The sequence below is a fragment of the Vulpes lagopus genome, chromosome 8, assembly GCF_018345385.1.
Source record: "Vulpes lagopus strain Blue_001 chromosome 8, ASM1834538v1, whole genome shotgun sequence".
NCBI classification, from domain to species: domain Eukaryota; kingdom Metazoa; phylum Chordata; class Mammalia; order Carnivora; family Canidae; genus Vulpes; species Vulpes lagopus.
Window position 1 is genome coordinate 106008014 of NC_054831.1, and position 12906 is coordinate 106020919.

Here is a 12906-nt window from a genome sequence, read left to right on the forward strand (position 1 = left end):
CCACGAAACGTTTCTATAGTATTTTTGAACTTAATGTTTTTGATGGTACTCCTTTTCTAGTTTGATGCTTTTTTTTTTTTTTTTAGATTATTTATTCATTCATGAGAGACAGAGAGAGAGAGGCAGAGACACAGGCAGAGGGAGAAGCAGGCTCCATGCAGGGAGCCTGACGCAGGACTCGATCCCAGGACCCCAGGGTCACGCCCTGGGCCCAAAGCAGGCACTCAACTGCTGAGCCCCCCAGAGATCCCAGTTTGTTGCTATTTTAAATGAAAACAGGTGATAACTGTTACAGGTTGTCAATGCTAAAGCTTTACAATTTGGGGGAACAAGTATGGAATTAGTTTAGTAATAAAGTATTCATGTTTTATGACATCTTAGGTGCATAAAATTATGCCTGTTTTTGTTTAGTTCTTTTTTACACAACAGCTGTAGATAATGACTTGGAACTAATGACTAATTTATTCTGAGCTGCGGCATATCCTGTCTTAGCCCCTCGGTCTTGGGATTTGGGCATTGCTCGGTTATCTTCAGCCTTTCTAGAGCAACGACGATAAAGCCTTAGTCCAGAAACCTGAGTCTGCTTTACCCAAGTCTACGTAGACAAGAGGCGTTCAGGTGATGATCCCATTTAGATGCCGTACTTGTTAGGGTTTGTTAAGGGTCCGTGTTACCACACTGTATCATTGCAGACATTGGGGGAGGGGGGAACTGATAATTTGCAATTTAACATTGAACGTTAAAAAATGACAGGTTGGTGCTAAATATCCAAAAAGCAAAGATATTAGGAAATCAGATAATAGGCAAAATCTGAGCTATATTTTTCGATCATGTTTTAGTTCTCTCATCACACTTTTTCCTGTTAATCAGAATGTTGAGAATTTAGTTCTAGACTTTGGCTAAAACTAGCAATGGAGCTGGGAAATTCAAATGTTCTATGATTGCATCCAAATCTACTCATAAGAATAAACATTTCTTTTTTAAGATTTATTTATTCATGAGAGACACGGAGAGAGAGAGAGAGGCAGAGACCCAGACAGAGGGAGAAGCAGGCTCCGTGCAGGGAGCCCGACGTGGGACTTGATCCCGGGACCCCGGGGTCACGCCCTGGGCCGAAGGCGGCGCTAAACCTCTGAGCCCCCTGGGCCGCCCTAAACATTGTTTTTAATAGACCCCATTAAAAAAAAACTAAGTGTTTTCCTCTGTCAGGTTGTGTTCTGTAATCGGAGCAGCAGCCTGATGCCCTTTCTCCGTAGGCTTGGCCTTGGCCTCCCCTGAAGATGAGGCCCTCCGGGTGGTGAGGGCCGCTGGGCCTTGAGCCTGTGTGGGGAGGCTCCCGTGGCCTCTCGGGCAGTCCCTGGCCCAGTCACTCCGTGATTCCACGGCGGGCCCTGCAGGAGAGGACGCTGGTCGTGGGGTTGGCGAGCCGGCACTTCTCATTTCCTGCCCTTTGAGATTTGGTTAAATGTGTGTATTTGCATGTTTCACGTTGCTGTCGCTGCTCTGGCCTTGGGGTGTTGCTCTGGAGGAGCCAAGAGCCCAACTGAGCCCGGTTGCTACCCCGCCCACGAGGGTCCAGGGCTCTGGGCCGGCTGCCGTGTCCCCTGCCCAGTGTCACCTGCCACCCCGCCGTGGGCCGTGCGCCACCGCAGCCTCGGGCACTTCGCCGTGGGGCACGTCGTGCGGGATCTGGGGCTCCCGGGCTCATCCTTGGGCACCCGGTGTGGTCACGGCTAGGGCAGCCTGTGGAGCCCGGGGGCACCAGCTGAGCGGCGCCGCTCCCTTCCGCCCTCGGGATGTTCAGATCTGGGGGGGGGGAGGGGGGTGGCCTTTGCAGCTCATGCATTAGGTACCGGAGGGCCTTTGGTTGTGACGTGGGGCGTTGGCGGCAGGGACCCTGCTGGCCCTGCCTCCAGGCCCCGTCTCCTGTCAGCCTCCTCCCAGCAGCCTTCAGCCTCGTCTATGCAGCCGGCCCCACCCGCGTCGGCCTGTCCCAGTTCCCAGGCCCGTGATCCCGATTTCCGTCTCCTGGGCGCAGATCTGAACCCGCCGGAGTTTCCCATTGAGTTATTTATTTATTTTTCTTTCTTAGGCTCTTGACGACCGAGAAGCTGGGCCAGAGGAGAGCCGGGCCATGCCCTCCCGGGCTGCCGCCACCGAGGAGGGTACGCGAGCTGCCTCCCCCACGCCCAGGAACCCAGAAGGTGCTCAGGGCCGCCTCTGGGGGTCGGAGGGGGTCGGAAGTGCAGCCGGAGCCCAGAGCGACTGGCGGGCGGGGTTGGCGCCGTGGGGCAGAGGCAGGCAGTGCGAACACTGGACCTCAGTTGGCATTTCCTGAGTGCCGTTGGCCCCACCCTGACCTCCAGGGTGCTCTCCCGATGTGGTGCATTCGCCGCAGGTTCGAGCTGCCTTTGTTCCTTCCTAGCCACCTGTCCTTTGGGTCGCTTGTCCTCTGTGCAGCCCTGCCCTGGGCTAGTCCGGCATCAAGGGTCTGGAGGTTGGGTCGGTGTCGCTGTCGATATGTGTGGGTCACCACGGACTGCAGGGTGAAGGCAGGGGTGCTGGTGTTCCTCGGGACGTACACAGTCACACCCGACTTGGTCGTCCCACATGGATGGTGACAGTCCTCATGGGGCTTCGGGGGCTTGAGGGCACAGATCCGCCTGTGGATCCACAGCGAGAGGTATAGTCGTCGTGCTGCATCGTGGACGTCTCAGCTGTAGGTAACACCCAGCTCCCCTGCAGGGGTGCCATCCAGGCATGTGTTCTCCACCTTGTCATGGGTTCCCCCCGCCCGCTTTTCCATAGACAAATAAGTCTTATCTGTTAGCAAGTCCTTGTGATGGGCATAAGCATATTTATTTATTCATTTATTTTTAAAGATTGTATTTATTCATGAGAGATACACAGAGGCAGAGACCCAGGCAGAGGGAGAAGCAGGCTCCATGCAGGGAGCCCGATGCGGGACTCGATCCCAGGACTCCAGGATTGTGCCCTGGGCCAAAGGCAGGCGCTAAACCGCTGAGCCACCCAGGGATCCCCGTGAATAATATTTGTGATTCTGTGTGTATTTGGCAACGTAGACTAGTTGCATTCCAGTTATTTGTCAGGCAGTAAACTCTCACACTCTCGGCCCCCGTGTCTGTTCAAATGTAGTCTTGGAGAAGGAAGGTTTGCAGCAAGGCGTTGGCAGTCGTGCGGCCCGTCCCTTTTGCACACCGTCCGGGGTTCAGCTCACCGGCTGGACCTGGCTGGTCCTCTGCGGACTTGCCCTCAGGTCTGTGTCCTGCAGGTGATGTGCTGGGGGCCCTGAGGGAGCAGCAGCTCGTCCTGCCTGCAAAGGAGGCCGTGGGTCGCTCTGTGCTTTCTCCCAAAGGCCTGGAGGGGCGACTGTCTGGAAAGCTGGCTTCCCCGGAGCGTTCGGCTTTGCTTCTGTTGCTCTAAGTGTAACTGAGCAGGTGTTTTCCTCGTAGCTGGTTGACAAAGACAAAAACTTGGAGCCAGGATAGTGGCCTGCAAACATGGATGGTGCCGCTAACTGCTTTTATGTCGTTCATTTAGTAAGCTTCCATCCTTGCATTTTCCCTTATACTTTTTCTTCCCTTCTAACCCACCTTTAAACTGATTTGGAACAAAGTAGAGTCTGGATAAGTGTTTAAATTCTTGCCCTTATGGGGGACTGACAGTTGGGGTTGGGGCAGGAAAACAAGCTGCCCCAGGACATTTTGATATGTGCATCGGGGCATCCCATGTGAGCAGCACGGGGAGAACTCTGTGGCTCAGGATGGTGCAAGGGTCAGCACTGCCCGGAGGAGGTGGAGAGAAGGAACTCCGGGCAGTGCAGGTGTGCGCGATAGAGAGCTCGGATCACATGACAAATCGAGGGAAATGCAGATGATTTTGTAGTCCTGTTGATCAGGGGCGTGTGCTGTGTACACACACGTGTGATGCCGGTAACACAAGGCTTGGGAGGGAGGAAGGAACCTGGAACTCCACCCTGACCACGGCGGGAGCTGCTTCAAGCAAATGAGGCTCAATGATGATGATTTTCAAAAGGTCACTGAGAGCATGGAAAGCGGGTTGGAGGGATTGGGGTGGGGGCAGGTGTAATGATGGGGGGGGCCCTGAGGTGGAGGGCATCAGCTGTGAGGGGGAGCGTGACTCCTAGCTGGGACAGACCTCGCAGGTGGCAGGGTCATGACGGAAACCACACTGCATCTTAGGCACGCTGACTTAGGTGGCCTCGGAGCAGCCGAGGTGATGACACTTGCAGTCATGCAGGCACAAGGTAGGATCAAGGGCGCCAGCTCCACGGGGTCAGTGTGTGTGCTGTACGGAGCTGGTGGGCAGCGCTTTGATCTGCATCCTCGGAGGATGCCCTAGGAACTGCAGGTCCGCGGGGCGTGGTGGTAGGCTGACGTGGAAAGCGTCAGGGCCGGTCCGCTCATCGACCTGTAGGCACCTGGACGTCTGCGTTTTCTCTCCCCTTCTTCTTTAAACCCCGAAAGCAGGCTTTCCCTTTGTGATCTACTAGAAGATTCCTAAGAGATCATGTTTTTCCATCCCTCTAGGGGCAGGGAGTGGAACAGGAAGGCCTGCGCTTGTATCTGTGGCTGCTGTTGCTGAAAAGATGACCGTGTTATCCTGGAGATGGGCTTTACTGTCCCCATTAGCATGATAAATGGTGTCATTATGGTCCCCGAGCCAGTTATGTTTCCACAGCTTCATCCTTGGGATCAGACTCCCAGAAGGATGGGAGGTCACGCCAGGTGAGCTCAATGGCCAGAAAGCCCTCTCGTTTGTGACACCCGCAGATGAGTAAGCTGATGCCAGTGTTAGTAGTCCACCAGTTGCTTGGTTTGGTCCCTCGCCTTCTCCGATCTCCTGTCCCAGGATTTCCTAAAGGGCATTGTTCAAAACACTAGACTTAGGAGATGCTTTGGGAAAGGGTCCTTAGACCAAATAAGGTAACAATGCAGTGTCCGAGGCCCTCGTTCATGGTGGAGATTGAGAGTCCACTTCCTGTTTCTCGGCATCTCGGTGCGTCTTGCGGTCGAGACGCCTGTGCCGCCTGCGTGCTGGGGGAGGCCGTGCATACAAACCTGGGCACGGTCTAGGCAGGCACTTGAGGGTCCTGCAGGCTCACTTTTTCTTACCCTTGAGCAAATGCTTGAGAGCTCACTCGCTCGCAGGCCACCACGGTCCAGGCCCTGGTGGCAGATCGGCAACCAGAACAGCAAAGGGGAGAGCCCTCATCTCCAGGAGTTTATTTTTATACAACTGAGCTCTGGGATTTTTTGAGGGCCGGGTCCATGCCGGGTGCTGCGGGTGTAGCTGTGAGCCGAGCGGGGTTGGTGCATCCACGGAGCGCACTTGCCAGTGCTCACTGAGAAGGACCTTTCCGGTGTCAGGAGTGTATTTTCCCAGTTTTGTTTTGTTTTGTTTATTTATTTACTTTTTATTTATTTATTTATTTTTTAAAATTTATTAATGAGAGACAGAGACAGAGAAGCAGAGACACAGGCAGAGAGAGAAGCAGGCTCCATGCAGGCAGCCTGACGTGGGACTCGATCCCAGGACCCCAGGATCAGGCCCTGGGTTGAAGGCGGCGCTAAACCACCGAGCCACCTGGGCTGCCCAATTTTCCCAGTTTTATACACAAGGAAGGGGCAGTGCCACGCGATTAGAGGTGCCACAACTTGCCCGGGCAGTCGGGAGGTCAACAAGGACATCTTTTCCCGATCACACCGTGTAGTCGTCCCCGCCCTTGCATAACAGAACACTCGGCTGCGTCGTCTTTGGGCTGCTGTCGGAGAGTTCTCTCCGGCATTTGTGTGCAAAGTTGGGATCATCGCCTTGAAAGGAGCTTTCTTCTACACGGCTGACCTGTCTCATAAAGTTCTTACGAGGAAGATTCATGACCTACGTGCACAGGCATGTCTTGATGACACACGCCAGCTCCAGGCAGACTCTGCTAACACCTCAACTCTGCTGCGATCTGGCCTCTGAACATTTTTTCAGGTTATTCAGCTGTGTTTCCTTTTGTGCAAAATGGTGGAGTTGGGCGTATCATTTCGTAGTGCGTAGTGAGGCTTCGGTGAGAAAGTAGAGTAGAGCCCTGGACTGGCGCCTGCCTGACAGTGGCTGCCCGGCCACCGCGAAGCATCACGGCAGCGCCGGCTCGTTAGAAGCCACATTGTAACGTGTGCGAGGGTGGATTTGGTGGCCGTCATGCGTGTGTCGGGATACGAGATGGCTCTCCCTGTCCCAGGCACGAGGTAAGCAGATTTTTTTGTTCAAATGTTCTCTCGAGGAGAATGCAGCTCTGTGTGCTCCGGGTGAGCGAACGTGAAGGGGGACTTGAATGGTACAGTCTCCTTATTTGAGAACCTCCTGTGAGTTATTGGGGGAAAACAGAAAACAAAGGACCTTTTTATCTACGCAAGATTTCCTTTCCAAGATTCTTCATTTTCCATACTGTAACTGAATGCCTTCTTTAGAAGGGTTGGGTGCCGTTCCAGCGTCTGCCGAGATACGGGATGGCTGGGGCCCGAGGTGCTGGGGATTTCAGGACAGCAATAGGCTGTTCTGTAGGGATGGTCACTCATTTGGACACCACATTCTTATCTTAACCCTAGTATGGACCCTCCATCCCAACACTTCATCGGCGTTGTTCACCTGGAAGTCAAATATTTTGGCATTTTCAGAATAATTAGAGATCATGCCCAGACACTGAGGGGGGCACTTGACGGGATGAGCACTGGGTGTTGTTCTGTATGTTGGCAAGTTGAACACCAATAAAAAATAAATTTATTAAAAAAAACATCACACCCAGAGAACGTGCTTTCCAGCCCTGGGAAGTAATTTGTAATTGTTCCTCTCATCTCACATAGCCGCTCAGCTTTTTCTGTACATCTTTTAGAGGCTGGCTTTGCCAATCTACTCTTTCCTCTGGCCCGCAGGAGAGTGAGTTTCTTCATCGAGGGGTCAAGGATAAAAATAGGAGATCAAGTCAGTGTGGTGCTCATTTTCTTTATTCCTACAATACTAGGATTTTGTCACGCACGGAGAAAAATTCTTCTTGCCTCCCCAGTTTATCAGAAGAATCTTAATTTGAGCTGGAAAGAATCTCCCCATTCTTCAGAAGTCGCCTCGCTGTAACAAGCTCTGTCCAGATGCGCCATGGGTACAGGCTCCCGACGGTCAGATGAGCAGCCTGAAGGCAAGGACTAGCATGAACTGAGCCCGTGTCAGGAGTCCAATACGGTTGAGATGAGCTTACGTGGAAAGTAGAGCTGAAGAGTTTCTTTCCTGAGTTCCAGTAGAATCCAAGTGGGAAGTCGGGGGAACAGAAAAGTATTCACAAGACAAAAATTGAATGTTGTTTATATCTTTCAAGTATGACTTGCCTCATTTTATTCAAACAGTTGAGTAAATCAGGAAAATTAAATCGTGACCTCAGTATGAGAGATCATTATTTATTTATTTATTTATTTATTTATTTATTCATTCATTTATTTATATTTTTATAAATTTATTTTTTATTGGTGTTCAATTTTCCAACATCTAGAATAACACCCAGTGCTCATCCCATCAAGTGCCCCCCTCAGTGCAGAGAGGTCATTATTTAGAGCCTTTGTTTATGTGATAGTTGCAACCAAAGTTTGGGGCTAAGGGAATCTTTTTTTTTCCCCACCCCCTGTAAATTATTCACCATTGGAGACTTTTATGGGGAGTGGGCAAATGCAGACTGGAGATGTAAAACAAACTCGAAAGTATATTATAAAAACATATAAAAACATAAAAATATAAGCAAAAGAAAAAAATATTAAGCATAGTTACCATATGACCCAGTAATATACTCTCTCTCTATATATGTGCATAATATGTATATATATATATATACACACACACACACACACACACACACAATGTGGTTCATCCACGTAACGGAATGGCACTTGGGCAATAAAAAGGAATGAACTGCTGGTAAATTATGCAAAAAGACCTTAAAAATACTATGCTGTGTGAGAGAATCCTGTTACCAAAGACCCCATATTGTGTGATTCCATTGATATAAAATATCCAGAACAGACAAATCATTAAGACAGAAAGGACACTGGTAGTTGCCTTTGGCTGGGGCGGGAGTGGGGACAGGTGGGGAGGTCGGGGGCGTGAGCGCTCAGGGGTACAGGATTTCTTTCCTGGGGGTAAAGAAAACATTCTCAAGGGGTAACGATTGCAAAACTCCAAATGTGTCAAAAATAATTGAATTGTATGCACACTTTAAATGGATAATTAGTATAATATTATGCCTTAAAGCTGTTACAAAAATATGCATGTAGGGAAGGAAGTGTATATACTAAAATATTAGTGGTGGTTTTATTTCTTCTTTTCTCCTTAATTATTTTTGTGGCTCAAAAAAGTATCACAAGTAATTTAAAAGTATTTCAAAAACGAGGTCTTAAGTTCCTTTAGAGAGGATGCAGAGTGCAAATAGGAAAATTAGAACCCATCCAGAGTTGCTCTGGTGCCGAATGCCTGCCCTCGCCTAGACGTCCTGGCCTTGGCTGTTCCCGGGGCTCAGCAGGGACCCAGCCTGTTCACGCGAGTGGACTGATGGGCTGATGCTGGTATTTCTGTAGGTAGGGCCTTGTCCATTCTCCTAGTCTTTGCTTATGCTGGGAAGCCCACAAGATGGATTTTACTAGTGTTCCCGCGTTGAGGCAAAAAAATAGAGTAACTGGGATGCTGAACCAGAGGGCACAGCATTAAAGTAGCCGCCGAATGGAGAGGAGTGTCTCAAATTTGTTCCCTTCGCCGTTTCAGCCCCGGCCTCTTGTGAACTGGACACGCACACCCGGGTGAATCACTGGCACGATACGTTGACCCAGAGTCCTTAGAGGGGAAGCGGCGGGAGGGGTGGGAGGAAGCAGAGGGAAAGGCAGTCCTCTGTCCATCAGTCCGGCAGCTCGGAAGTGGGGATCAACGGGGCCGGGATTCAGAGTGTTTGAGTTAGTATTTCAGAAACTTGAACAACTCTCGCATCCTGGTCCTGAGCCACAGCTTTGCCTGATGATCCCCGACAACTCCTCCACTGTTCTGGGCCGCCAGGTGCAGGTTCCCCTGGAGAGAAGCGTTCACCTGGCACCTCTAGTATGCAGGCTCTCGCTTGGCCCGCAGCACCTAAGGGTCGGGCCAGCCTTCCCAGAACTCACATCTCTTGGGAGGAAAGGATCCATTCAAACCCTGTGAACCCCTCTGAGTTCCCCTGGGCCTTTGCGGGGCAGGCAGCACGAACTGAGAGTGTGGCCCTCGGTTCCCGGTGTACTTTTGGTGATGCCCTGCCCATCTAGCCCAGGTGTCGACTCCATCGTGGACGGTTGAACCTGAACCAAGAATGCAGTAGCTGTCCGGCTGGTTCCCGTCACAAATTAATTGATTAATTAATTAATTTGATTTAAATTATTATTATTATTATTATTATTATTATTATTATTATTATTATTATTTTGCCTCCTTCCTCAGAGGATCCAGACTCCAGACGATAGCTGTCTGGCTGGTTCCCGTCACAAATTTTTGTTTATTTATTTATTTATTTATTAAATTTTTAAATTTATTTTTATTTTATTTTATTTTATTTTTTTTGCCTCCTTCCTGGGAGGATCCAGACAATAGCTGTCTGGCTGGCTCCCATCACGAATTTTTATTTATTTATTTATTTATTTATTTATTTATAGATTTTTTAATTATTTATTTATTTATTTTTTTGCCTCCTTCCTGGGCAGGTCCAGACGACCCAGCAAAGGGCAGTTAAAGGAGAGTCCTGATCAGCCTGTGTGTCCAGTGTAAGCGCTTGCTTCACAGTAGGTGTGGCCTCTGAGGTCCCAGTCGTCAAAAGGGGACAGTGAGACTTAACACAGAGCTGGTACCTATTAGGCTCCTCTGTTTCTTTTTTTTTTTTTTTTTTGTCTCCTCTGTTTCTTAACAGAAACACTCGTCGTAATCTTATAGCCACTTAACCCTGGTTTTTGAAAACCCTGTTTGCAGGTACGGTGTCACTGGTGACCATGAATATTAGAGCTCGTTTGTTCCATTTAGAGTTTAGCAGTAAGAAAACATGTTATTATTAAGTTTGGTAAATCGGATTTAGAGGGGATAATCGTTCTGGGTGGGCTGTGCAGGCAAGATTAATGGGCCTTTAAAACAGAGTAGTTTGACGTTACCGATATCATTATCGGCTGGAGGTTGCCATGGCAATGGGCGGTTCGGTTGCACTACCGCCCTTGGTGTCACAGCAGACCCAGTGTAAGAGGATCCCGGTAATTTAGCAGAAACTCTCCTAAAGCAGTTTGATTGACCTCCAGTGGAATGAGCGCCTGATTCTTTTAAAGCTCTAGGCCGGAGCTGTGTATAGTCCCAGATTAATTAAAGATCGCCTGTAGACCTTATCCCGGGACTATACCCGCTCCCAGGTATCTTCAGTGGTGCTTGCGTAAAGCTTCTATAACTTTGGAAGCTATTTTAAAACTCAGTACAAATCTTATAAACACTTGTCTCTCTTAACAGCTTCTGGTATTTGCATTAATTAGATTAGATTATACCTGAAACAAAAGCAAGCTGCGGTTGGTGGCACAGAAGAGCGTGGGCTGGCAGTGTGCAAGGTGGGAACGGGCAGGGTGGGATCTGGCCGTGCCCCCGAGGGACGCGGCCTCCGTGAGCGCAGGCTGGGTTTGTCGGGTGCCGTGGCCTGGTCAGCTCAGTCTTGGGGAAACGTGTGCTGTCCCTTCTGACCAGCGCCCTGCAGGTGTCTTAGAAATGCGGGAGCCTAGTTGAGGAGCACGCGGGGTGAGAAGGCTTTAGAGGAAGCAGGACAAAACCCAGTGCACCCGGAGGCCTGGGCCGGAGTGTCCGTTGACCTTTGCTTCTTGCCGCCCTCCCTTTCCCATTTCGGGGCCCTCCCCGCCCGCCGCAGCCAGCTTTTAGGGGTCGGGTGTGTTGTGTTTCAGAACAAAAACCCATCTTTTCTGCAGGTGCCTCCCACCCCGTGGAGCCCTGGGTCCTGCGTTCCGGGCAGGCTTCCCCTGGGCGTCGCGTAGCCGGCGGGTTGGTGCTGCCTCCTGCAGGCCGGGCGCGGGGTGCGCACCAAAGTGGGCTCCCCGGCGCCGCCTCCGCTCTGGGCCCCCGGGAATAAACACATAAAATCTTAAAAAAAAAAACAAAACACACACACACACAAAGAACCCAGCCATGAATGAGACTCCTCGCTTTGGTCCCCGGCAACATGAGTAAATCCACGTGAGACGGGAAGGCTTGGGTGACGTTAGGTAACGGGATGGCGAGGTGCAGGGGCCCTGGGTAGGCGTCGGGCAGGGCAGCCAAAGGTCCAGGGGCGGTTGGGCAAGGCCCTGCTCCCCGTCCTTGCCCGGGGTGTCCAGCACTCCTTTTCCCCAGGCCCCAACCTGCTTGGTGCTTATGTATCAGCAATGGTGGCTCTTGTTATGGCACCTGAGTGCGAAGAGAACCGGTCAGGACCCAGAGAAAAATACCCCTCAAGTGAACCTTCCTGTTTAGTCCGGGGCGTCCCGACCACTGGAGTTTCCAGGAAAGCCGTTATTCCGAGGAAGGGCGCCTGCACGTGCCCGGCCTGACGCCGTCCGGGGTGGGAGCCCGAGGGTCGGGCTGGCCTTGAGGCTTAAGGGATGCCCGGGCAAGGCTGAGCCTCAGTGGGTATGAATGAGGCCCTTTTGAAACACGAAAGCTGTGGTGTTTGAGGAGCTGGACACGTGGGACACGTGTAGGTAGGTCCTACGCACGTCCCTAGAATCTGGCCTATTTGGAAGAGCTTTCATCCTGTGAGCTGTCTTCCTTCTGCATCAGGGGCCTTTGTTTATTTAATGATGTTTTTTTTTCCCCCATCAGGATTTCCTGTGAGAGGTCCTGGGCTTGTTAACCTCTTGGTCCCCAGACATTACCGCAGTGTGGCAGTCGGGGCATCTCCTACTCCGCGGAGGGTTGGTTTTTAAGAAGCCTGATCCAGGCTAGCTCTGCTCGGACCACTCCTCGGGCAGCTCTTTCTATTTGCTATCTAGTTTGGGGTTTTTTTTCTTCTTTCTTTTTTTCTTTTTTAAAGAAAGATTTTTAAAGATTTTATTTATTTATTAGAGACACAGAGAGAGAGAGAGAGGCAGAGACACAGGCAGAGGGAGAAGCAGGCTCCATGCAGGGAGCCTGACACGGGACTCGATCCCAGGACCTTGGGTCACGCCCTGGGCCAAAGGCGGCGCTAAACCGCTGAGCCCCCGGGCTGCCCCCCCTTTTTTTTCTTTTAACGAAAACTTCTATCAGCAGATCCTGATGATGATTATTCCTTTTGCAGAGATTAGGAATTTGGTGACCGGCAGGCCATCACCTGAAAAGGAGGATGTAAAGGTAATGATTCTCTGTCCCTCTTTATTTTTTTGGCGGGGGGCTTCTTTTTGGAGCTGAAGTAGAAGTGAAGAGCTAGCGGTGATAGCTAGCGTAACCCCCCACGCCCCCCGAGGCGTGTTCCCCATGTCACGTGCACTTGAAATTCACTTGGCTCTACCTACTGTCAGCCTCTGCTCTGGACCGGGGCTGACCGACCGAAGCCGCTGCCTTTCTGGCTCACGGCTGTGTACACAACCCAAGCGTATACATTTTCCAAAGCAAGTTTTTCCTTAAAGAGTGGGAGCTACAGATGTTTGCCTGCACGGCGGCTGCAGGGGGACGCCTGGGGACAGCCTGTGGGCGTAAGGGGACCTGTGCAGGGCTGTCAGGCGGGCCTCCGCGCGGGCCCAGTCCCGTCTCCCCTGGAGCCCTGAGGACTGCTGATCGAGCGCAAGCCTGTGCTCGCGCCCGTGCGGCGAGACATGTAACGCGTCC

At 51.2% G+C, this 12906-nt stretch overlaps 1 protein-coding gene across 8 annotated transcripts in view; it reads left to right on the plus strand.

Annotated features, from left to right (window-relative positions):
• Positions 1 to 12906, plus strand: part of ARHGEF28 (Rho guanine nucleotide exchange factor 28) — a 297631-nt gene that overhangs the window by 148740 nt on the left and 135985 nt on the right. For 5 of the 8 annotated variants that reach the window (XM_041765581.1, XM_041765583.1, XM_041765584.1 and 2 more), the window contains 2 exons: positions 2093 to 2204; positions 12380 to 12432. In XM_041765581.1, coding sequence (XP_041621515.1) covers positions 2093 to 2204; positions 12380 to 12432 — 165 coding nt within the window. Of the gene's footprint in view, positions 1 to 2092; positions 2205 to 4666; positions 4770 to 12379; positions 12433 to 12906 lie in introns of those variants that run through there. The other 3 variants (XM_041765582.1, XM_041765596.1, XM_041765587.1) reach the window with 2 other exon arrangements.